Below are 22,741 nucleotides of genomic sequence, written 5' to 3' on the forward strand. Positions count from 1 at the left end.
ACGTGATAGTTTTTACATCAATTATATAAGAATGCATAATATAATTCGAAATGATAAATATTTTATATGTACTAGTGAACATAATTTTAATAACATTTTTCAATAAAATAACGAGATGTTCATATAAATATACATATATGACACATGTGAAAATTTATAAAGACAAATGTCACATGCGTGAGTATATGATATTATATTAATTACGATACTTATATTTCGTAAATATATTGCTTAAAAAATTATCGTCCCTTTTGGATCTTACGTCATTCATTTTCTGTATATCTCACTTGATATCTGAGGTGAGATCAAATAATGGTTCACGGTTCGGTTCGCGACGCGTTTTGCTTGGCTATTTATTGATTTATTGATCGATTCATCGACTGATTTCTAAATTTCGGTTGTTTCGTGTTTTCATATTATGCTATTCAAATTCAAATATTTGCGATCGAGATATAATCGCGACGATTTTGATTAGAACGCGGTTGACACAAAATTCTTTGATAATATAATTCTTTCTCGCTTCAATATATTTCTCGGTCGACCAAGTTAATTACGCGTATTGCTGAGAAATTAAATGCAAAATTAAATTAAATTTAAATTTAATTGATATTTAATTAAAACGTGATTCTTTATCTTTTTTTTATATAATTAATAACGCGTTTTTGTTAACGATCGTAACGATTCGTAATCGACTGTAATCTGCTGGCTCTGAAAATCAGCCGGTATATCGAAGGAGTTTGTTTCCTTCTCATTCTCTGGCTAATATACAACCAGAATAAATTTGGCCAGGAACAACGCAAGGTAGGTCCAATCTGGCTAGAAAAAAACTACGAGAATTACGATTCATATATAACGTGAGGTCTACATTGACCAAAATAAAAGTGTAACTTATGTTGTGTAAATTATGCACACTGGGAAAAAAATTGTCTGCATTTTAGTAAATATTAGTTTGCGTACAACTGTGACTCCATTTACTGAAATAATGAAAATTTTCCTTTTTATTAGTATATGTCTGTTCACTGACAAAAAAATATACTAATAAAATGGAAAATTTTCTTCATTTTAGTAAATGGAGTCACAGTTGTATGCAAACTAATATTTACTAAAATGCAGAAAAATTTTTTATCACTGTGTGATACGATTGAAAGCTATAATTAACTTGCTCGCATTAAATTGCGAGCGCCCATATTTTTCTAAATATTATTGTCTATTTCTTATACTTTGTGTAATCACGATTAGGTGATTCTGCTGGACTTTAAACAACACACAATTAGGGACACAGTTAGGTATCCATCCTAACCGCGGTTTTACTTCATATTTGTGCAGTAAGTAAGAATACGGGTAGGGTAGGAGTACACGAATTAGTAGGCACAAATTAATAAAAACGGGTAGGAAAATATACGAATAGAAATACGGGTAAGTAGGGACTGAACGTAATAACTTAAAATTTTTAAAATTAAAATCCTGCAAATTAAATGACATATAATAAAAAATCAAATTTCCACGATCGCGAAATTAAACTTTATCTCGTTTTTCGTCAAACATTTTTGTGATTTTCGCGACAAGTTAAATATTTGATCCTTAATGAATATTTCTAAATTATGCGAATATATGTATGGATAATAATAAAATTAAAAAATATAAAAATAAGAAATATAAATAAAAAAGTAAAAAACAAACACAAAAAGAGGACCGCTGATTGGAATCGGCGGGGGTGGTGGAGGGCCTCTACAGAATAGCCTATAATTTTTACCGAATAACATTTTATTTGTCGGTATAACAAAAAATGTGATAGATTACGGAAAACGTCGGAAGTGGCGTGAAAAATGTGATCGTCGAATTTCGACGATTAATACATGCGCATATAATCGTGATCTCAAACATAACAGCATATATCGTTTATATGTTAACTAAATTGAAATTACAATGTAGTATAATAATACGCTATGAATAGGTGTACAATTCAAAGTGTGATGTATGTTCGTTTACGATGCATAATATACGCTATAATCGCCCAGAGAGTTACCACCCAAATTGATTCAATTAAACATAAAGCACGACTGTCCATGGCGCCGATCCTCCAATGGAACGGGAAAATTTGATAACACATGCTGTGACCCACGTATAACACCAGTGCATTCATGCCTGAATTCATATTTGGGCAATGTTAAAAAATTAATACAAATGCAGCTCAAATTATTTACTATACAAAAGTGCTAAAAACTTAAACACGTTTGCATTTTTTTTTATATTGTACTCTATATTTACTGTATATTTAAACATTATATTTTTAATTTGCCACTAATATGATTTAAAGTTTAATTTTATAACTTTGTAACTAAATAAAAAATTGTGATTTTTATTTTGATTAACATAAAGAGAATTTTTGTATAATTTTTATCTAATGTGTCTTTAAATCTTTATTTCATAGTTTCATGTTCTTTTTTGGACATTATTTCTAACTATCAATATTTAGTGACAAATTTTTAGAGCAGATTAAATAAAATGTGTTTTCACTCACCGGGAATTCTGAAAGGACCACCTCGCCAAACTTTGATAACGTCAATCAGCAAGTAACAGCCAGAAAGGAAAGCCAGAGCAAAAGAAGTTGAAACAAATACGAATGACAAAGACCTGCGTAATTATATCGATTTATAGAGGAATCTTATTATTATAATGATCACTTTTATAATACAATTACTTTACCACAAATTTTTATTAACGGGTATAATGTTGGTGAAATGAAAGGCGCAACCCAGACAACCATAAAACATTGCCCACAAAAGCCATCTGATAACACGTTCTTTCCAGTCTTTATACATCATCAGAATTACACCAGCATGTACACCTAGATATACTTGAAATATCGCTGTGAGACATCCTAGAGAAATATATAGTATTTATATTATGTAATTATAATTTAAAATAACAGTTGAAATTAACGTTTCTTACTTTATAAAGGTACATAAGATCAGTTATCAACACTTTTTACAGGTTTAGATAACGTTATAAAATTATAAAAATGTATTATTGAATACACTTTATAAATATATAAAGTGTCTTAAAAACCTATCGGGTGCTTTTTATTAATTAATTTAAAGTCGGATTTTTTTACTGAAAATATTGAGATATTGATAACAAAAGTCTATCAATTAAAATTAAAACATATAAAAGTTGCAACAAATCATAATTTTCTTTAACATATTTACTACGAAAAAATTGGTTTCATATTTGCTATCGTTAAAAGAATATCCAGTGGCTTTAGGGGACATTCTATATATATTTTAAACGCATAAAATATAAAGTTGAATATTCCAATAAGTATATGTATTTAACTGTAATAAAGCAACAAATATTACCCAAAATTCCTTCGGGATCGAAAGGACCGGATCCGTAAATGGAACTGATGGTTGGGTTTTGGTAAATATGATTCAAAGTCAGTATAGTTTTATCAATATATCCAGCCGCACCTCCGGTACAGTTAAAATATTTACCATCTTCGTGTCTTCCGCCTGGTCCAAGATACCCCCTGTAACACACGTTAATTTATTTTTATTTATTAACAACTATATAATCGTAGCATTAAGAAAATAATTCAAAATTAAGAGCAATGTACATACGTGGGGCATTCGGGAACTGGAAGACCAAACGTTAGAGCGCAATGTACAAATATTAGACACAACATTAAGAAAAAATGTGGCAAAAAGCTTAATATGTCTTGCATTTCACGTATTATCCAAGTCGATGATGAGTTCTATAAAAGTACACGGAGAATTTATGTCGCTAACTGTAATTCATGAATTATTAAATTACACTTGCAAAACTTTATCATACTAAAAGTAAGTACCTTCAAAGATTTGAAACATATGACTATACATGAATGCAGACTATGTAACATATCTATATTATAAGGTTTCTAAAAATATTGTTTTAATATTTCCATACCTGAAGAGTTTTTGACTGTTGGGGTGGAAAACAGAGATACACTAGGCCAACGACCAGATATGTAACTCCGAATCGTTGAAGAACTCCGAATATACGTATGTTTTCCAATTGCGCGTTTGTTCCTAATGTATTCAGCGCAACACCTATCAGAAATAGAAGAAAACTCCTCTGCGAAAGAAAGCAGATATATTAAGATATAATATATCAATATTAATACTTTGCCGATACGTTTTTTTACATTTTTATTAATATCTTTTTTTAGGCAAATCAATAATATGCTCTAGCGTATGTAGATCGGTTTTTATTTTTTCTTTAACCAATTACTTACTTTTAAAATGGAATAACTGATTTGAAGCTTGGAAACTCCACGTTTTAACTGTACCGACAAGGCTATGGGAACGCAAACACCCATGATCCATATAAAACAAGGAAATACTAAATCTCCCAGTAACATGCCATTCCAAGTTGTGTGTCCCAATATAGTATAACTGCCGGAGCCATCGTTAACAAAAATCATGAAAAGAGTACTGACCCTGCATCATATGAGCAATTGTGTTAATATTGTAAGAAATTCGTGGAAATATTGGTTTTTGAATAGAGTTTTGTATTTGCTTAATCTCTTTGTAGTAAAAAAGTTGAGTAAAAAAATTTGACGGTCTTTTACCATAAAAAAGTCAACCACTTTATGTTCGAAAAATCACTAAATAAACATTAATTAATTGTGTATTTAAAAAAATTTATTTACACACACACAAATAATCTAATATATTTATTATAAATAAATATTTTTCAATTAAATAGTCTCCATCGTTTTCGATGATCTTACATCGCTATAACATTTTTTAACTCATCTAATAATATATGCATAATACCCTCTGAATGCGTCGATAGCTTTTATGCGACGTTTTGCCGATTTATTATTTGATTCATTCCTGACGTTTTTTACGCATCGTCTTTTAAAGATGTACCATAAAGATCTTCCAGCAGATATACCACATAAGATAAATACAATTATTCCCAAAATAATGAAGAGTTCTGCAAACAATATTTGCTTCAACTTTAAAAAATGCTTCGCAATGTATAAAATTATGTACATTAAATTTCCCGTTTATCAAAATATGTAAATCGATTTTTTAATTGATCATTATAATCTTATGTACGATAATTCTCTTTTCGATATTATTGATATCGTGATATCAATCTTGCCATTTATCGAGTTCAATGGATAAATAAAATGATAAAGCCACTAATATACGGTACGCTTATCAATTGATATGTTATACGCTCAAATGGCATAATTCTAAGGTGACGTGATATTTCTGTAGTCATTTATATCACAATTAAAATATTTATACAAAAGCATGAGAATATTTAGAAATATACCTGTGTACGGATACGTTGGATTCTTCACAGTTCTAAAGTTACAAGTATTATTTTGTACCGCCAATTCGTATAAACCATACTGGCCGAGATTTGGCGACAGTTCGCAAACAATATTGCTAAAAGATAAGATTTGAGACACGTTAAAATAAGATAGAACAATGCGTTAGCAGAATAATGGATTTGTAAAATAACTTATAATTAAACACACTTCAACTTGATAATTGGACATGATATATGTATATTATATTTTTTTTTAACGTAATCATCTTTTTTGCATACATACAACATGCATACAACATCATATTCTAACACCAATCTGTTTAAAACTTTTTTTTAATGAAAAAAGACACTAAATTTTTATCCGGAGTAATACGTTAAAATGGTACACGTGTGTTTATATGCATGCATGCATGCATATTGTATATATGTATCTTTTATTAATATAATTTATAAAAGAAAAGCAATATATAAGAAATAATGTTAAATAATAAGTTTACCTTTTCATTTTGGCAGATACATATTCATCGTTTCCGCTATTATCTAATACTCTCCATTTTACCGTTTTAATCGTACTGAATTTCAAGCTGGTATTGCTCGAAATCTGCGCTATTCGTTTATATGGACACTATAATAAAGACAGAAAGTTAGAAATATATTGATCATTATGGTAAATCGTAAACTATCCAAAAAGGTTTTGTATTAAAGGTGAAATTTATCTATCGATTAGTCTATTGTGCTTTTCTCTTTAAAAATCGATTTCATCGCATTCTCGTAATTTATAATAATATTCTGTTTAAAAAGTCCATATTTTACTGAAGTCTACTTGTCACATTCTCCAGTACGCGTATCGTGGGTTTATTAATAAGGACCGTTTAAACCGCTTTCTTTTTGTTTTACCGCACAATTTTATTACCGTTATAAATTACTACAAAAAATTTAGCGTCAATCACAAAATAATATAATTATTTATTATATTATATAAATTGAATTTTAAAAATTATGCATATCATGATTATACTTACTGATAAGCAATCCGTAGAGAGCGAATAGAGCCACTTATCAAAGTTTCCATTGTCAGATATTACACTTACGCAGGCTTCGTCAAACTTTAAACTTTCGTAAGAGCAATTAAATTCATTCATTGCTAATATCTTTATAAAATAAAACTGTATTTCGATTCGAATAACATAGGTATGTATTCTTAGTTGACAGTTATAGAAACACGTTTGGGCAACTAACATATGTAAAAATCGTGTATCGAAGTGCCTCGTGGCATCGGTGTCTATTTCCTCACAACGTGCATCTCAGATTTCAGATAAATACCACTTTTGAAAAATCTTTCGAAATCGGTATTATTCCGTACATTTGTGTAGTAGTCGATAAAGCTTAGGTTTACACGATGATAGCGACGTCTGACTGAAGCAACAAAACGACTTTTCTTAATATCACAAAATATCGGAATGCGATTACATCAAGTGTTAAACACGAATGGCTGAAGAGTGAAAGTGAAGACCTATATTGATCACTCACACAGTTGCGTCTGAGCGTAACCTTTTGGCAAAAGTGAGACGATATATCGAGGGACAAATCAATGATATAAATTAATTAAAAAACACGTTCCCTTAATTTGTTCATTTATTTCAGAGACATCTTGTACAATATATTGCATGTTCTTTTTTACCAAAATTTTTTAATATTAAAAGACTTATTAAAATTATGTTAGTTCGGATATTTATGCAAATTGTCATGAAGAATTAAATCTATTCTTGCTTTTGCATGTGTGAGTGTGCGCGCGCGTACAATATAAACGTTTTTACAGAATTTAATTTTTAAGCTTAAAATTTAATCACTTGGACTGTGTTCCAAAATTCACTGCCAGCGCTGGAAATCTATAGTACACGTAACATATACTATAGATTTTCAGCGCTGGCAATTTTGGAATACAGCCTTGGTACTTAAATCTTACGTTCTAACGATATACCGTTATGCTATAATATATCCCGTGAATTTTTCTGTCTATAATACATAAGTAAAACCAAGAACTTCATTGAGAAAATACAAATATACAATTATTTAATTACTTTTACATATCGAGAATCTTTCTCTTTGGGTAATATTATTTCGAAAATTAATATAATCACTACAAATTATTTTCAATTGTTTTATCTATTTCGTTATATAATGATTACAATTTATTTCACCCATATTTTTTATTCATTTAGTATAGTTAGAAACAAAGACTCAACTTTTCGCAAAAATACAGTTTAATCTTAAATAATATTAATATATAATTTTCTATAAATTGTGGTATTATTAACAAAACTAACACAAATATTAATTGACATGCATGTGAATTTATATGATTTAATATACTTTATTAACATAATACGGTGATAACATTAATGGTCTAAAATATAAAGTAATACAATTTTATAGATATTCTTGTGTTTTTTATACGACTGAAAAATGTAAACGTGGCTATTCTTTCGTACGTATCGGTATCTGTCGGAATGATTAATTGTGTTTCTTCACATCTGTCTGTCTGTGTCCGTCTAAAGTGAAACAAGCTTAAAACAAAGATTGACGAGAAGTACAAATGTATTCGTTCCAGTTTTAAATCAAGTTCTCTTTATTCTAAATTGATAAATGGAGACTTAATTGCCGAGCAATCTTTTATATCAAAAGTTTAAATAATAATGTGATAGTCGATCTGCAGCTTAACGGCTACTTAAACGGCTACTCAGGTGTACATATAAAGACATAACTTTATAAACAAACATTAACTTTTGTGATCATAATTTATTGAAATAGTTCATTCTATAACGTTCTATTACTTGGTAATTCAATTTTTCTTTCCAAGAAAAAGAGCGATTATATATTTATTGGAGAATACATTTGTACTTTTTTGAGTCTCCCTTATCCAAATCCAAGAACACACATTATACATATACACGCACGCGCGCGCGCGCGCGTGTACACATACATATATACATTTACAGGATGCTATTTATTTAACTTATGCATCTTGCACATCTTTGCTGTTTTGCATAATAGAAAAAAATGATAAAAAAATTAAAGTTACCAAGTTTTACAATTTCGAGAGATATAGAGTAACGTAGTGACAATACTTTCAATGTGCACGAAGACTTGGAGATTTCAATGACTTGATTTTTTAAAACCATATAATTTCTCTTTTGTAATATGATTCCTCTGATTACTCGGCATGTGACAGTAGTAAGATTATAAATATCCATCAATATTATCCTACTTTAATATTTTTATGCACAGTATAATAAAATAAATCAATTAATAAAATTAATATATATATATAATTATAGATATATATATAATATATAATTATATTTAAAGAAATAATACATATGCGTATATTGCAAATTACATTAATTTTTTAACAAATTATTTTCTTTACACCAATTAATTCATCTCACATTATATTCTAAATATAAAAATATTTATTTAGAGATATTTTATATTTCGTGTCAAAATATACCAGAATAAAGTATAAAATAAAGTATTGATTTTTTTGTGATATCCTTACTTTAATACTTTTATATGCAGAATAACTAAGGAAACCATGTTTATATAAGAAAAATTATTTTGATTTTATTTTAAAAAATCAAGTTGCTTTTGAAATCTTCTTTATGCCTCTATGAATAATGAAAGTATTCCCACACTACATATGTTCCTCGAAACTATAAACCTCAACTTTAATTTTTTTTCTATTATTCAAAATAAGATATTTAAAATGCACAAATGGCCATCTTATGTGTGTGTCTGTGTAATGTTTAATGCATGTTTGGATGCATAAAAATACAATGATCGAGGACAATGCCTTGCTTGAATTTCTTTAGGCAACGAGATAACAAATCATCGACGCAAAAGAGCCTGAATTCGAATACAAGTTAGCTGAATACTTAAAAAATTATTTATTGACTAAGAAGTGTTCTTATTTCTTTGTGCATGTGGCATAGGAAATCGACGTAGCTAGGACTTCCATCATTTCCTCTATCTTCAACCAAGAAATGACGTAACACCATTTCTAATTTTTCACGTTGTCTTACTATCGTTAACTGCAACAGAAAAACAAAATTATATTGCGCTCTAGTGTAATTTACTCATGCATTATATAAAGCGACTTACTTTCACACAACGATGTCTTTCGGCACGTATCCGATTAATAATATTCCTGATTCTATTATTTAAAGGAGTATCTAAGATCGGTAGTGTTGCATGATCTGTATCGACTTGGACCACCGAAGGTACTCCAAAGACACTCTGTACCCATTGGGAAGAAAGTGCCATGCCCAACCATAAGAACATATGGATGGTGTTTTCTACAAAATAAAATATGAAATATATAAAAAATACTGATATCGTTTTTCAAAAAATAAAGAACATATAACAATTACAAGTTATGTATATAAACATACACCAAGAAAAAAGAATGTAAACTATGCAGCTTTTTCGATACTCAATATGATTTTGGCATCAAAAACACTCCAATGCCATGACTTTAAGAAATTTGAGATTAAAGTTGTAAAAAATTCGTTATTTATAATTTTATATTATTTAAAATGTGAGTATTTTTGATTATGTATGTTAATAATATGTAACTTTCATATTACCAAGTAAATAAGCGCCATCGTCCGTAAATTTATCAATAGAGCAACGCAACATTAGAGGCAGTTCCGAATCTTGAGAATCAACATCGTGCAAAGGAAATAATCTAGGATAAACATATGCAACAGATATGGAAATAGGCATTGTTGCGACCGCTTGCATTACATAAGATCTATCATCAATGGTCATATCAGCTCCTAGAATAAGAAGAAAAATATATATATTCAATGTGAAATAATATAAATCATTAGTTGAATGTACATCCATATAAAGCATACCTCCTGTTAATGCATCGCTTTTCAACAAACAGTTTATGTAAAGTGGAAGTAACTTCATGCATTCTGGTAGTATTAATTGTCCAGCACTGGATGGTGTTGCACAATGTTTTCGATATATAGCCAGCATATTTGCACATCGTGCAATCAAATTATCTTTTACCGTTTTTGGAGTAGACTCCAGTAATTTGAAAATATCTAAGAGTGAGAATGAGCACATATTGTAATTTATACAAATATATTTTCATAATTTTTATAATTTTATACGGCATATCTTACTTTGCTTAGAGAAGTAATTTATAATAGCATCCAAATCGCACGCGCGATACAATTCGACCATTTGCGATGAGGTTTTCAAGCTCAGGTTTATGATTCGCAATCTTCTAATACCACTGCAGGAAGTATATAGCAGAGCCGCTTGAATGTACACACCTTCATCCTCTGTTAGTTTGTCGTCATGTTTAATTTCTATTCCAACAGCCTTGTAAGTTAAAAAAAGTTAAATTAAGTAAAATAAAATTAAAGTACATAATTATAGCAATTAACTAAATAACATAACTTAGTATACCTTATCGCAGTCTATGCTGGCTAATTCCATATCAGTTGTATTGGACATAAAGTAATGACCATAGAAGTCGGTCGCTCTAACACCTGTAGATGTACGTACTCGCATAACAGCGTCAAAAGCGATTGGCCTACTAATATTATTAATAACATCTGAAATTAATCTTTCACCATCGATATCGGCCTGCAATAGAAAAATCGCAAGACTATATTCTTGAATATTTTTGCTTTGTTAAGATAAAGTATATTAAAAGTAATTTTCATAAAATATTATTCCAATAAGCATCTAATTAGTATTTATATACATTTCTATTACAATAGTATAGCTCACCTGGAAATAAGTGTATTTATAAATCTCTCCTCCAGTAAGACGACAAATTTGACCAATTGTTGCTATATCTACATATGAATTATTAAAGATAAACAAATCTACACTGCAACCTGCACCGACACATTCTTGACCCAAATTATTATAGACATTATTCTGCGGAACTAGAAAAAAACAAAATCATTTTACATAACTTAGTAACTAACTTAACGTGAATACTCTAAATACCATAAAATACATACCTAATACCGTTTTTTCTTTATCAGTTCCAAGTACTTTACGGTCATCACGGTTTTTCAATTTCCCAGGTGCTTCGGCAATTGGTAAAGATGAATGGAATATCAATAATTTGCCAGAACGTTGGGACGCCTGGAATCACAAGTAAAATTATGTGTATTTTTATTGAATCCCACCGAATGGATTTACTCACTGTAATTAAACTCGTGTTTATTACTTAACAAGGAAAAAAATTTTATATATATATAATTCGCGCTTTATTCGAGTACCTTTAATGCTTCTAATCCAGCTTGTATGGCAGGAGCAAGAATTGTTTCTGTTTCTCGAGTATCCGCAAACATTTGAGGAATTTGTATCATAAGACTATCGATAACTGCCTCACTCTCTTCGACGTCACACAGAAATCCGTCCAAAAGCGGCATAAATACATCTTGAATATCTCCAACAACCATCATTTGTGGTTGAGCAAGACAAGAATTGATGTTATAAAAATGCACGGTATTATTATATGTTATAAAGCCAACTTTCATTTTACTTTTGGTTTGCCCTGCGTCAATAGGTAGATTCTTTATTATGGATTTTATATTTGTACACAATAAGTTCACTAATCCAGATTTAACTGTATTGTACGATACGTCGATTATGAACACAATGGCTGGTGATTTTGGAAAAACATTGTCCTGTGAAAAGAATAAACAAATGGAAATTAGCGTATAAATTTATAATTTTAACGCTTATAAGGATTAGATAAATAATTTCGACTTTTATCTTGAGCTCTTTTTAAAATATTGATGAATGTAATTATTTCATATTGCCGTAAAGTTTGAGGATAATTTTATTGGATGTTACCCTGCAATAATCTTTTGTAGCCATATATTCGAATGTACCCAACGTTAATTCAGGTCTCTCGTAACGATCTAAACGTTGCCCTGTATGGTCCAAGTGTTGGAAATATTCATTTGCAACTAAACGCCGAAAACGTAGAAATATGTATATTTGATGCAAACAAACTTGCGAGTAGTTAAAAAATAATTTTTGATCGTTACCTTCTGTCGTCGCTTTACAGAACATGCATTGAAATCTTCGACCGGCGTCAATAAATTGCATAAACGGACACATGTAAGCTTTGCAACGTACGCAACGCACTGGCCCAATTTCGCCCATATCTACAATTGGTGGTTCACATTCTCCTTGCACGATACGAGCCATTGGACTTATCACAAGTCCAAAGGGAACATTGGTCTATGTAAGATACAAATGTATCAAAACATATGAAAGAAAACAGCTAAATAACAAATTCATTCTTTGTCTATTCCAATATACCTGTTTTATAATATCAGTAGTAGTGGGAACGGTATACATAGTGGACCTGATATATCTGGGAGAGGCATTTCCTTGATCCTGAGTTATAAAATTTGTCGTCACCAAAGGTGGTACCAGTCCTTTCTGACTCGTTATGAATACTCCACCTCTCATATTTTGATCATCTTGCATCACTTGAATCTGTGTATTAAAGACATAGCTTAGCTTGACTCGAGATAATAAACAATATTGGTACATAAATTTGATTGAAAAAATTAAACTCATACCGGACTCGGCATTTGTTCTGGGTCAAGTCGTCTAGCTTGTTGAGGTTGCAATCCTGGTTGATATCCTGTAGCATTAGGTGCATTAGTCTGATATATGTTCCTTTGATTATTATATATATCCTGCGAAAAGAAAACAACGGTCACTCTTTTCTATATAATAATAAAAAAAAAAAAAAATGAAAAATAAAAAATAAAAAATAAAAAAAAATCTTAATTATTCACAGAATCGAAATTTTCGTAATTATATAATTGTACCATTTGGTTATGATATCCAGGCTGTTGGAACGTTGGTTGTTGATAGTTTGAAGGGATACCAGGCGATGTACGGTTTACTCCTAAAGGACTGGATAAAGCTTGCCCTGGTAACGGAGGCATAGTAGAGCCATATTGTCTTTGAGCAGGTTGCGGCCCTAAACCTGGCCCTGGCCCTGGCCCTGGCCCTACAGGACTCGTTATAGTTTGGCCCTGCATTGGTGGTAAATATTGCTTTTGCAGAGCTTGAGAATAACCGGTCGCTGGAGGACTCGCTATAGTCTGTCCCGTTGTTGAAAGAGGAGGAGCAAATTGTGACAAATCTTGATCTGTTGGCCTTCCTTGCACTTGCGCCGGTAATGGTGGTACAGGATTATACGGCGGCATTCCAGATTGGAGTAGGTTAGCGTTTGGGAGATTAGTCCCCTGAGTTTGATAACCTACAGGAGCTTGCCCATGTCTGTGAAAACCTGTAGGTAAACGCGAAGGTATTTGAGAGCCAGGAACGCCTGTCGTCGGAGGTCCCATTACTTGAGGGTGTTCCACAGGCGGCGGCGCCGACATTAAGTTAGAATGCATTTGTGAATTCGACAGATTCTGTTCTCCCACAATCGGCGGCTTTATAAAGTTTTGTTGATTGTTTATTGGAGGCACAGGCGCAGCATATGGATGCTGCCTTCCTATATCTGGAATATGCTGCATCTGTTACAACAAGATTCATTACGAATACAAACTGTAAATATACTGAAAGCGTACTAAAACTATCATACAGATATATCCAATTTAAATAAAAATAGCATAAAGAGAATTAACAAAGAAAATATATTAAAGTACTAACATTGTATAGTTGTTACTATAATCTAGAATTAATAATATATGTGATATACACATATAATGTACGCGCGATACAAACAAGATTAAATAAATAACAAAAAAAAATAAGGCTTTAAAATCTCAAGAAGTGAAAGGTAACCTACATGGAAAAAATGTCATGTTTTACAATGTAAGTATAAAGCGTGAATATGTTCCATGTGTATGCGTAAACCTTCGTTGAAATAAAACGTAAAATACAGTGAGAAATTAAATATTAGCGACTAAAAACAGTGAATGCGTATGCGACGTTTCAAACCCCGAAAATTTATTAACACGTGAAGACACTGGCTGGACTTTACGCACAATATCCTAAACACACAGTTCACTTACGTTATATCGTAAAATGTGTCTGAATCATAACAAATCTGAAACTATCGCGAGAAAATTTTACGCTAAACGTACGAGAAATATACGTCGATGTGACTCGATGTACAAATAACTGACCACTCCGACTGGACTGAGAGTGCCGATTGTGCCGATGCCACGTAAGGCGGCATCGCGCATGCGTCTGACACATGCTGACAAGACACGTCATGCTGCAATTTGGACTGTCACGTCTGTAAAATTTGATACGAGAAAAATTAAACACACGGTATATTCGACACGCGAGCTATAGCATAAATTCTTTTCAGATTTAATAAATTATTTAAACGCACGTGACGTATTTGTTCAAACTCTGACAATTATTAATAAAGGCAAATTTGGACTGTTTCTGATGTCTAATGTAGAGACAACGCGGGCGACATTTAAATCCCTCGTAAGACATTAATATTTATTCTCAAATCTATATAGCTTTAAAAATGAATTGTATGTGATTTTCTTTGTTTATTCGCGAGTTTACTCTTTCGATTTGGTTTAATTTTAATTTAATCGTAACAATCTGAGAAAATATAAGTATAATAAGCAGTAAAGACATCAACGAATCACAATTGGAGAAAAATGCTCCGACTGCGATTGCTGATTCAATTTAAGCTTTTAGTACCTTCCGTCTTAAAATAATTAGCTGCGGCTTTCCATCAGGCAGACGTATCGCATCTAAATATTTCTACATGACTATTGAGTCTGACAACGTGGCTTCACAGCTGTCAACAAGCTGTCGATCACAATGACAGTACGAGCTCAAATCAGCTGTGAAGAGAAACGAACCAAGGCAAGAGGCAGTAAGAGAAAAAATATCAAATTTATTTTCTCGCTAGATGTTTGGCAAATGAAAAATGATTTCATTGTCCTTTTGCTCGCGTTCATACCTATTTAAATGATCGAAAACATCCTCCCCCGATAGCACCAATATCCTATAAATATTCATATAACGTCCATAGGCATTCTGGACATAATATGGATATCCATAGGATATTCTGAATCCCACGTTGTTTAGCACTTTAGCATATCATGGAGTCACATTGGCTAAAATAGATTTCTTCAAAGAAGTGCAGCGGTTCAAGAAAGTACAATAATATACTTACAATTAGCATACACAGTCATCAGTCGCAGGGTCCTCAACCGTCGATGTCAGATAATCAGTTGCGAACTTTGTATCATTAAACTGGGACCATTATTCCTTCAGCATTGCTGTATTCTAGCATTTAAGGAGTTAAGCTTTACATTTAATGTATCAGTAGAGCCACATTTTGATCCCAGATTATCGATTTTAGCAGCGTGTATGGTGATACTAGTAAGTTATGCCAAGGTTCTTATAAGATTTAATTAGAGCTGCTGTAATATTATGATTCCAATTTGGATTGCAAGTCCACCGATTAGCTAGTACTCCGAAATTGCAGTTTTGAAATTGAATTTATTTGTGGAGATGATATGAACAACAGGTAAATTCAATTTGGAAGTATCGAGAAGTCTTTGTAGATTTACAAGTGGCTCATATTGCAATAATGTATTATTGTCTGTCTTGCAAACGTATGCGCGAACGCGCTAGAAAGCGTTTATATTTCTAGCAGAATAATTTAAAAATAAAACAAGGCATAAGAAAAAATAAAAATAAATTGTTTTGGTGGTTAAAAAATAAACTGTTATTGATCGTTTGAAAATGTGAAATGGCACTGAATTTCACATTAATTTAATTACTACAACAACAAAACAAATGACAGTGAGTAAGTCTGATGCAATAAATCGATCGGTGATCAAAATAAAATTGTATTAAGTCGTGTTAGTCGCTTTTAATATAATGCATTAAATCTATTTGTTTTTGCTAACACATAACAGTATTATCTTTAAAGTTCTAAATGTTCTATTCAACTTTCAAGAGATTACATCACCATATTATTGTCTTTCTGTTTGTTTATTAACTCGAAGTATTTCAAAGTTGATATTAAAAATTTATCTTTAATGAATTCGGCGGATTTTAAAAATATATTAATTTCTGTCGTAAAGAATTAATTTCACATCTGAATGATATATTTTTAACTAATATCTTTGTTACACATTTGGTGCAAATTTAATAGTACAAATATTATGGTTTAATGTTTCTTCTTTTTGTATAATAATAAAATAGAAATTTAAAAAAAATTGCTCGATTTACATAATATAGCGAGATCAGGTCAAATATAAAAAAATATTTCCATAAACATACAGTACTGCAATATACAAAGAATATAAATAAGCACGATTTTCATCGTTCATTATGCAAAAAATACTTTATCTCAAGAAATAAAACATTAGTGAAACTTCAAATTTATTATATTTAAATTATTTAAACTAAATATATATATATATATATATATATATATATATGCGTGATAATAACATAAGTAATTATTACAATAGAATTTATAGATATTTATTATACATACAGATATATATATATATATATATATATATATATATATAATAAATTCTATTATATTTATCAATAAAACTTATTTATTACACACGCATATGTACACATTATTATACACACGCGCACGCGCGCGCACATATTTGTGTATATATTTCTTCGTATAATTACATTCGCAAACTACAATTCTTTTTTGCATTTGCGCAATGTCTGTAATTGGTGCAATTCAAGGCATAATCGGTTTGTTATCGAAAAATAAGCCATCGGAGAAATCCGTACTACGGTATATAAAAATAAATTTTTGCTTATATACACACACATATATGTATATACGTACATACATACACATATATATTATATATATAAGCAAATGTATGTATATATATATATATATATATATATACATACGTCGAGCTATATATATATCGGAAGATAAACGCATCATGTGTGATGTGATTACACAGTCAAAGCGTATACGGATATTCGTCGATATAATTTTTAATTAAGAGTGGTAAACGTTCAGTAGGCAACTTGCTTCGATTCACAGCGAGTCTGGCCAAATGCGACAGTGATCTAACTTCCTTAACAAGAGGGCTGGTCAAATAGATCTGGCTGTATAGTTGTCCACTGTAGTCGACCCAGACTTCCCTACGATGCTCATCCATTCTCTTTGAATACTCAACGTAGTGCTCCAACATTTTGATAGGACAATCGAAAAATGGCATGGCCGATGCTAATTTCGGTTCGGCATCGAGCCGAAACTGTTCGAGGAAATAGTGTACTCTAATAGAAGCGGGGCCTCTGGATGTTTTCACAGATACCGCGAAAGTGTATCTGCTATCCGAACTGTCTCTCATTAGCCATCGACCGATGGACGCGTCCTTCAAAAGGTTTTCGCTCTGTTGCCAACTGATGCCCTCATGGTACCAACCACAAATCTGCAGCAATCTCTTTACCTCGCGTAATCTATTTACGTCTGAATCCAGGCCCCAGGAAGTCGGCATTATCCAGGACACCGGAGTGGTTGTCGCATTGTCCCTTTGCTCGACGTTATTACAAACCTTGTTGTTTCCGATCGCAACAATTCGATTCACTGTTGCACAGTCCAATTCGTTCGGTTGCACGATACCACCTCCATAAAAGTTATTTCTACCACGATCTGGCAACTTCGTCGTCATGACCTGCTTCGGCGGCGTCGTCGTTGTCGCTGTAATGTTTACCGTACACTGACCCAGGTTCGCGGGTAGCTGCACGGTGGCGTTCACGCGGAATTGCACGCTATTACCGACAGGCTCCAGCAGCAAGGAGTCACGATCATCCGCGAGAGAGGCATCAAGCAGCCGTCTTTGATACTGACAGTGATTTTGCTGAAACGTACCTTTACAATCGCAGCCATTCGTTTTGATCATCGGTATCTTTTGCTGCCTCGATCCAGCGCTCGTTATTTCGTTATTCTCATTATCCTTTATCGTCCCACATGACAACACCTTTATGTTTCCCGGCAATTCCGAACAACCGTTGGGAGGCGTAACAAACGTCCGACGAGCATTATTATTGACAAGCGCGAAGTTTTTCGTGTGTTTGGATGTCGTCGATCGCACATCTTCAGCGGACAATTTCTTTTGCACAAGGCAACCGCCGCCAGTAAGCTTCGGTTGAATTTTGATTCGCGAGGCTTGTACCAGAATATCCGTTTCTGTATTTTGTACAAGGCAACCACCTGATTGTATATCGGGTGTAGCAATTGTAACGTTGCCACCAGTCAGCTCGCACGTAGTGGCGACATATTGTTCCGAAGGTTCTATATCATCATAGTTAAGATTCTCTGTTACCACAATGAAGGAATCTTGATCATTCGACTGATATATTGGCGATCTTAATAACGGATGGTGATCTTGTTTCATCGACGAGGCCTCAATGTCATAAAAAAGTTCCATTGTATCAGAGCTGGTAATTCCGACATTGGAGCCGTAGTTGACTGCACGTGGCTGGAAAATGGTGGGCTCGTGAATATTTATGGATGGGTTTATGAAACAACTACTGCCACTGGTGTAGCCACGTGACACTGGGAGGCCACTAACGTAATGAGGTGCCGTTGAGCAGATAGTATTAGCAATCATTTTTTTCATGTATTCTCTATTTTTCTCTTCCTCCTCATCTTCTTCCTCCTCTTCCTCTTCTTCTTCTTCCTCCTCTTCTTCTTCTTCTTCTTCCTCCTCCTCCTTTTCTTCCTCTTCCTCTTTATCCTTCTTTTCCTTGTCTTCCTCCCCTTTCATTTTCTTTTGGCTAGTTTCATCGCTCCACTTTAAACAGCATCCCACCACTGGAAAGCGATGGTGGCATTTTGGACACATCATTCTCAGCATCATGTATGTGTACTCGCAATTGAATCGCCACAATCAACATAGCACTCCGGTCTGAAATAATACAACGAATTATTAAATTAAATTAATTAAATAATACAACAAAAATTATTAAATTAATTATTTGTGTACATATTTACGAAAAATGTAGGTGCATTTTGGCAAAAATATTTTAATCATAAAACATTATAAATGATATAATCCAAGTCGGTAATCTTGTATCAAAAACTGATCATAAATCATACGTATCATAGGCGTTTAAAAAAATATTAAAAATAAAGTTTTGTATGCTGCATGTTAAACTTATTTTTACTCCCAACAGCTGCAAATCAAAGGTTGGCAAAAGACGGAGAAAATATACGTTTCACCGAGGTTCGATATAAGGATAAAAAAGATACGCCAAATATATAGACAACATCCGAAAAACGTATATATAGAATAGAGTTTAAAAAGAGTTTAAAAAGAAATTCTTTAATAAAAATGTGTTTATAAAAAGGACCATATAAAAATCTAATTAAAAATAACTGTCTAAAACCAAACGTAAAATCAGTGTAATTAGCCAAGTATTGATTATACAAGGTAGTCCGTTATAATTAATAAATAGATTTATCTTTGAAAGCATGGCAAAAGAAGTATCGCAGGAATTATATTGTTTCGAGGAAAACTATGCTGCATATCAGATTTTAAGCATAGAAGTACTTTAAAGTTAATTTAATTTGTTAAAAAATGAAACTTTACTTTTATTTCTTACTGTAAATCGATTCTTTTTATTAATCTGCATGGTCAATGAAAATGTATCTTTAGTCATTAAATGTAACGTAAGAGTTCTACACCGTTGGAAGACTTCGGCTCTGTGTATCGAAATAGGAATTCGTAGAAAAACATTTTTGGCAAGGATCGGTACGCCAGACGATAACGACGGCACTGCACAGCGGTGACGTCTACTTCGTGGAATATAGTCTGAAAATTTGACGCGCTCCTATATTATCACTGAACCACTTCTATGTCACTCTATTTTCACCAATCGGCGAACGTTTCGAGGAAGCGCCTATGTTCGTCAGATACATTGCGCAATATCGACTCGATAGCAAAATTAGATCGCATATATATCCCTAATCTCATGGGTGATCGACGTTATATCGAGAATTAACGATGTATTAATCGTGAGATCAGTTGCGAATATTTTATCTTCAAAACTTAAAGCATTCCAAACAATAGTAATTTTTTTCTTCTTACTCTAAAGTAAATTGTTCTCGTTTGCACGAATCATATATTGACTTCCTATAAATAGAAAAATACTTTTCACAAAATTTTACAAATTTGTTAAATAATTTAAGTGTTTTTTTTTTAATTAAAATAATATAGATGTAACGCACAATAAGTGATATAATTTCTTTTTCTTCGAAAACAAAACTTTTAATTTTAAACAATTTATTGTATTATTTCGACTTATTTAGAGTCACTTTTTTCTCTTATATCATATATTGGCACAATTGTATAGATATTACATATAGATCACATATTTTTACCATTAGGATGATTTAATTAAATTACATCATTTATGATATATTCAATAACGTGAAAATAACACAATTTTTTAGCTAGAGAAAAATATACTCTTGTAATAGGAAGACAATATATGTGTACATGTACGTATATACATTGAAATAAATTTATATAATTATTAATTATAAATGTAAATTATTTATATTATTTTCTATACAATTAAAACTATTTTTGGAATAATTTAATTCGATGGGAATTTGTCTAACAATATAACAAAGTAAAACATAAGAAAACATTTTCTTAAATATAATATATTATTAATCATAATTCCTTACCAAAATATATTCTGCCTGGTTACTTCTTTGAAGTATTTTATTCGACGAGATGTACGTATGCAGCTTAACAACATTCGTTCTTCTTTACCTTCGAGCATCGACGAAATGCTGTTAAAAATTACCAATCCTGAGTAAATTTTAGCGACTATCAAGGGGGGCTCGATGAACCCATGGATAATTGGGGGAGAATTTATTTTCTCGACTGTCTCAACCGATAAAAGTATCTGATAAAAATATCTATTAATTAACTTCTAATGCAACAAGTCGTGATTTTTTATTATTATATGGATGCATTATATTGAGCAATATGTAAGCATATATATTTACGAAGCAATATTATATACATTGCTGCAAAATTACATCTTCTTCCACATATAGTTTTGCACAAATAATCAAACATGAGTTTGATTATTATATGAACGTTCGTTTTAGCTGAACTTCTTGTACAGTTCATCTCTTTTCTCTTTTTTCTCCAACGAGAAAAGGAAAAGAGAAAAGACGAGCCGTGCAAAGAAGTTGAGCTAAAACAAACATGCCTATGGATAATTAACACAGAGGTGCAGCTCTCTGAATAAAAAAATTGAATATTATCATAGGCCACTTGTGAACTGGTAAAATAAGTTGGAATGAAACAAATATATTTATTCTCATTCTAACTTACTGGTGCACTAATTCAGAAGCGCAGCGAAAACGAACAAGCCTCACATGTCATATATACGTACGTCATATACATACATATACTATGGATAATTAGTTCGTAATATAATATTAATTTTGTTTTCTACTTTTATATGCATATACGATACACGTATACATACATATGTATGTGTGTATAAAGCCCATTCTACAATAGCCGTAAAGTATGCATTAAGACGTAAGCAGTATAAGCTATTGACTAATGGGATTTTTACAATCCAAGAATGATCGGCTGTAGTTGGTCAATTTTTACTGCTTACGTCTTAAAACATAAGTACTTTTACGGCTATTGTAGAATGGGCTTAAGACTAGGAAACATCTCAGGAGAGATTAATAAATCACAAAATTAATATTATATCATGAATCTAACCATCCAAATTGTGGCAGTCGAGCAAATTTCCATAAGACGTCGGTTTTTTCAATAGTACCTTGTCGATTGTATGCTTCGAGTAAAAACATACAGTTACTCGAACACTCGTATAATCTCGCGAAATAATCAATTCAACTGTTTCACTCTTGAGACCTTTTATATCCACTTGTGCTTGCCGTTCGAGACAAAAGTGTTTCGAACTTGGAAATATTTAGAATAGGACAATATATCTCTCGAATCGCATCACATATACGAATATGTGGTTCAACCGCACTCGTTCATTGTATATGCTCGCACGTCAAAAAATAAAATTTAACACAACCTAACCTAACCCGATCCCGATACACTCGATAACGTAGCGATCGGGAAACACCACACGCGGCACACGGCACATTCTCACACTCGCAGACAAACTAACTAATAATAGACATCCTCACCGACTCACCGTATTATCCGTGTCAGAGAGGTTTCTCTCTCTGTCCGTGTAAAAAGGATATGAAAGGTGGGCGCGCGTTCAGAGCACTGGATTAGTTGCCAAATGTTGCGGTAGAGGGTACTACCACAGTGGGCTCCAGGAGCTGGAGTTGGTCTACCCTCTC

The 22,741-nt window shown here is 32.1% G+C and overlaps 3 protein-coding genes across 7 annotated transcripts; all 3 read right to left on the minus strand.

The window, feature by feature from the left end:
* Positions 1-1,725: 1,725 nt before the first annotated feature.
* LOC143907435 (heparan-alpha-glucosaminide N-acetyltransferase) lies at positions 1,726-7,638 on the minus strand. Its single transcript, XM_077424246.1, has 11 exons — positions 6,351-7,638; positions 5,826-5,953; positions 5,329-5,444; positions 4,818-4,980; positions 4,274-4,478; positions 3,946-4,113; positions 3,621-3,754; positions 3,360-3,529; positions 2,707-2,881; positions 2,522-2,634; positions 1,726-2,145 (listed from the first exon to the last, which is right to left on the minus strand). Exons 1-11 carry the CDS (start codon positions 6,567-6,569, stop codon positions 1,964-1,966), a joined length of 1,773 nt encoding a protein of 590 aa, XP_077280372.1. The 5' UTR covers positions 6,570-7,638; the 3' UTR covers positions 1,726-1,963.
* Positions 7,639-7,786: 148 nt separating this feature from the next.
* Sec24cd (COPII coat complex component secretory 24CD) lies at positions 7,787-14,556 on the minus strand. 2 transcript variants are annotated; one of them, XM_077424236.1, is made up of 15 exons: positions 14,418-14,556; positions 13,218-13,916; positions 12,963-13,082; positions 12,697-12,876; positions 12,420-12,615; positions 12,223-12,338; positions 11,643-12,053; positions 11,379-11,505; positions 11,140-11,300; positions 10,813-10,992; positions 10,524-10,725; positions 10,248-10,442; positions 9,975-10,166; positions 9,490-9,683; positions 7,787-9,419 (listed from the first exon to the last, which is right to left on the minus strand). In XM_077424236.1, the coding sequence occupies exons 2-15, from the start codon at positions 13,914-13,916 to the stop codon at positions 9,276-9,278; spliced, it is 3,117 nt and encodes a 1,038-aa protein (XP_077280362.1). In that variant the 5' UTR covers positions 14,418-14,556; the 3' UTR covers positions 7,787-9,275. The 2 variants fall into 2 exon arrangements, with proteins under 2 accessions (XP_077280362.1, XP_077280363.1); XM_077424237.1 differs by lacking the exon at positions 14,418-14,556 and adding an exon at positions 14,192-14,373.
* Positions 14,557-16,225: 1,669 nt separating this feature from the next.
* LOC143907434 (uncharacterized) lies at positions 16,226-22,686 on the minus strand. Of its 4 annotated transcripts, none has more exons than XM_077424243.1 (3): positions 22,588-22,686; positions 21,077-21,184; positions 16,226-19,289 (listed from the first exon to the last, which is right to left on the minus strand). In XM_077424243.1, the coding sequence occupies exon 3, from the start codon at positions 19,239-19,241 to the stop codon at positions 17,337-17,339; it is 1,905 nt and encodes a 634-aa protein (XP_077280369.1). In that variant the 5' UTR covers positions 19,242-19,289; positions 21,077-21,184; positions 22,588-22,686; the 3' UTR covers positions 16,226-17,336. The 4 variants fall into 4 exon arrangements, with proteins under 4 accessions (XP_077280369.1, XP_077280367.1, XP_077280368.1 ...); XM_077424241.1 differs by lacking the exon at positions 22,588-22,686 and adding an exon at positions 22,201-22,571; XM_077424242.1 differs by lacking the exon at positions 22,588-22,686 and adding an exon at positions 22,143-22,571.
* Positions 22,687-22,741: the final 55 nt, after the last annotated feature.

This window comes from Temnothorax americanus, unplaced genomic scaffold (assembly GCF_048541705.1).
Source record: "Temnothorax americanus isolate GAGA-0224 unplaced genomic scaffold, ASM4854170v1 Scaffold8, whole genome shotgun sequence".
In the NCBI taxonomy this organism is placed as follows: domain Eukaryota; kingdom Metazoa; phylum Arthropoda; class Insecta; order Hymenoptera; family Formicidae; genus Temnothorax; species Temnothorax americanus.

Excerpts from the sequence above, each read along its gene's own strand:
- LOC143907434 (XM_077424243.1), bottom strand. The coding sequence starts at position 19,241 with ATGATGCTGAGAATGATGTGTCCAAAATGCCACCATCGCTTTCCAGTG.
- Sec24cd (XM_077424236.1), bottom strand. The coding sequence starts at position 13,916 with ATGCAGCATATTCCAGATATAGGAAGGCAGCATCCATATGCTGCGCCT. Across the intron at positions 12,616-12,696 it reads CTACTGATATTATAAAACAG|ACCAATGTTCCCTTTGGACT; the intron begins GTATATTGGAAT and ends TATCTTACATAG. Across the intron at positions 10,726-10,812 it reads CCAGCATAGACTGCGATAAG|GCTGTTGGAATAGAAATTAA; the intron begins GTATACTAAGTT and ends TTAACTTACAAG.
- LOC143907435 (XM_077424246.1), bottom strand. The coding sequence starts at position 6,569 with ATGTTAGTTGCCCAAACGTGTTTCTATAACTGTCAACTAAGAATACAT. Across the intron at positions 5,445-5,825 it reads GTATCTGCCAAAATGAAAAG|CAATATTGTTTGCGAACTGT; the intron begins GTAAACTTATTA and ends CTTATCTTTTAG. Across the intron at positions 2,635-2,706 it reads CCCGTTAATAAAAATTTGTG|GTCTTTGTCATTCGTATTTG; the intron begins GTAAAGTAATTG and ends ATAATTACGCAG.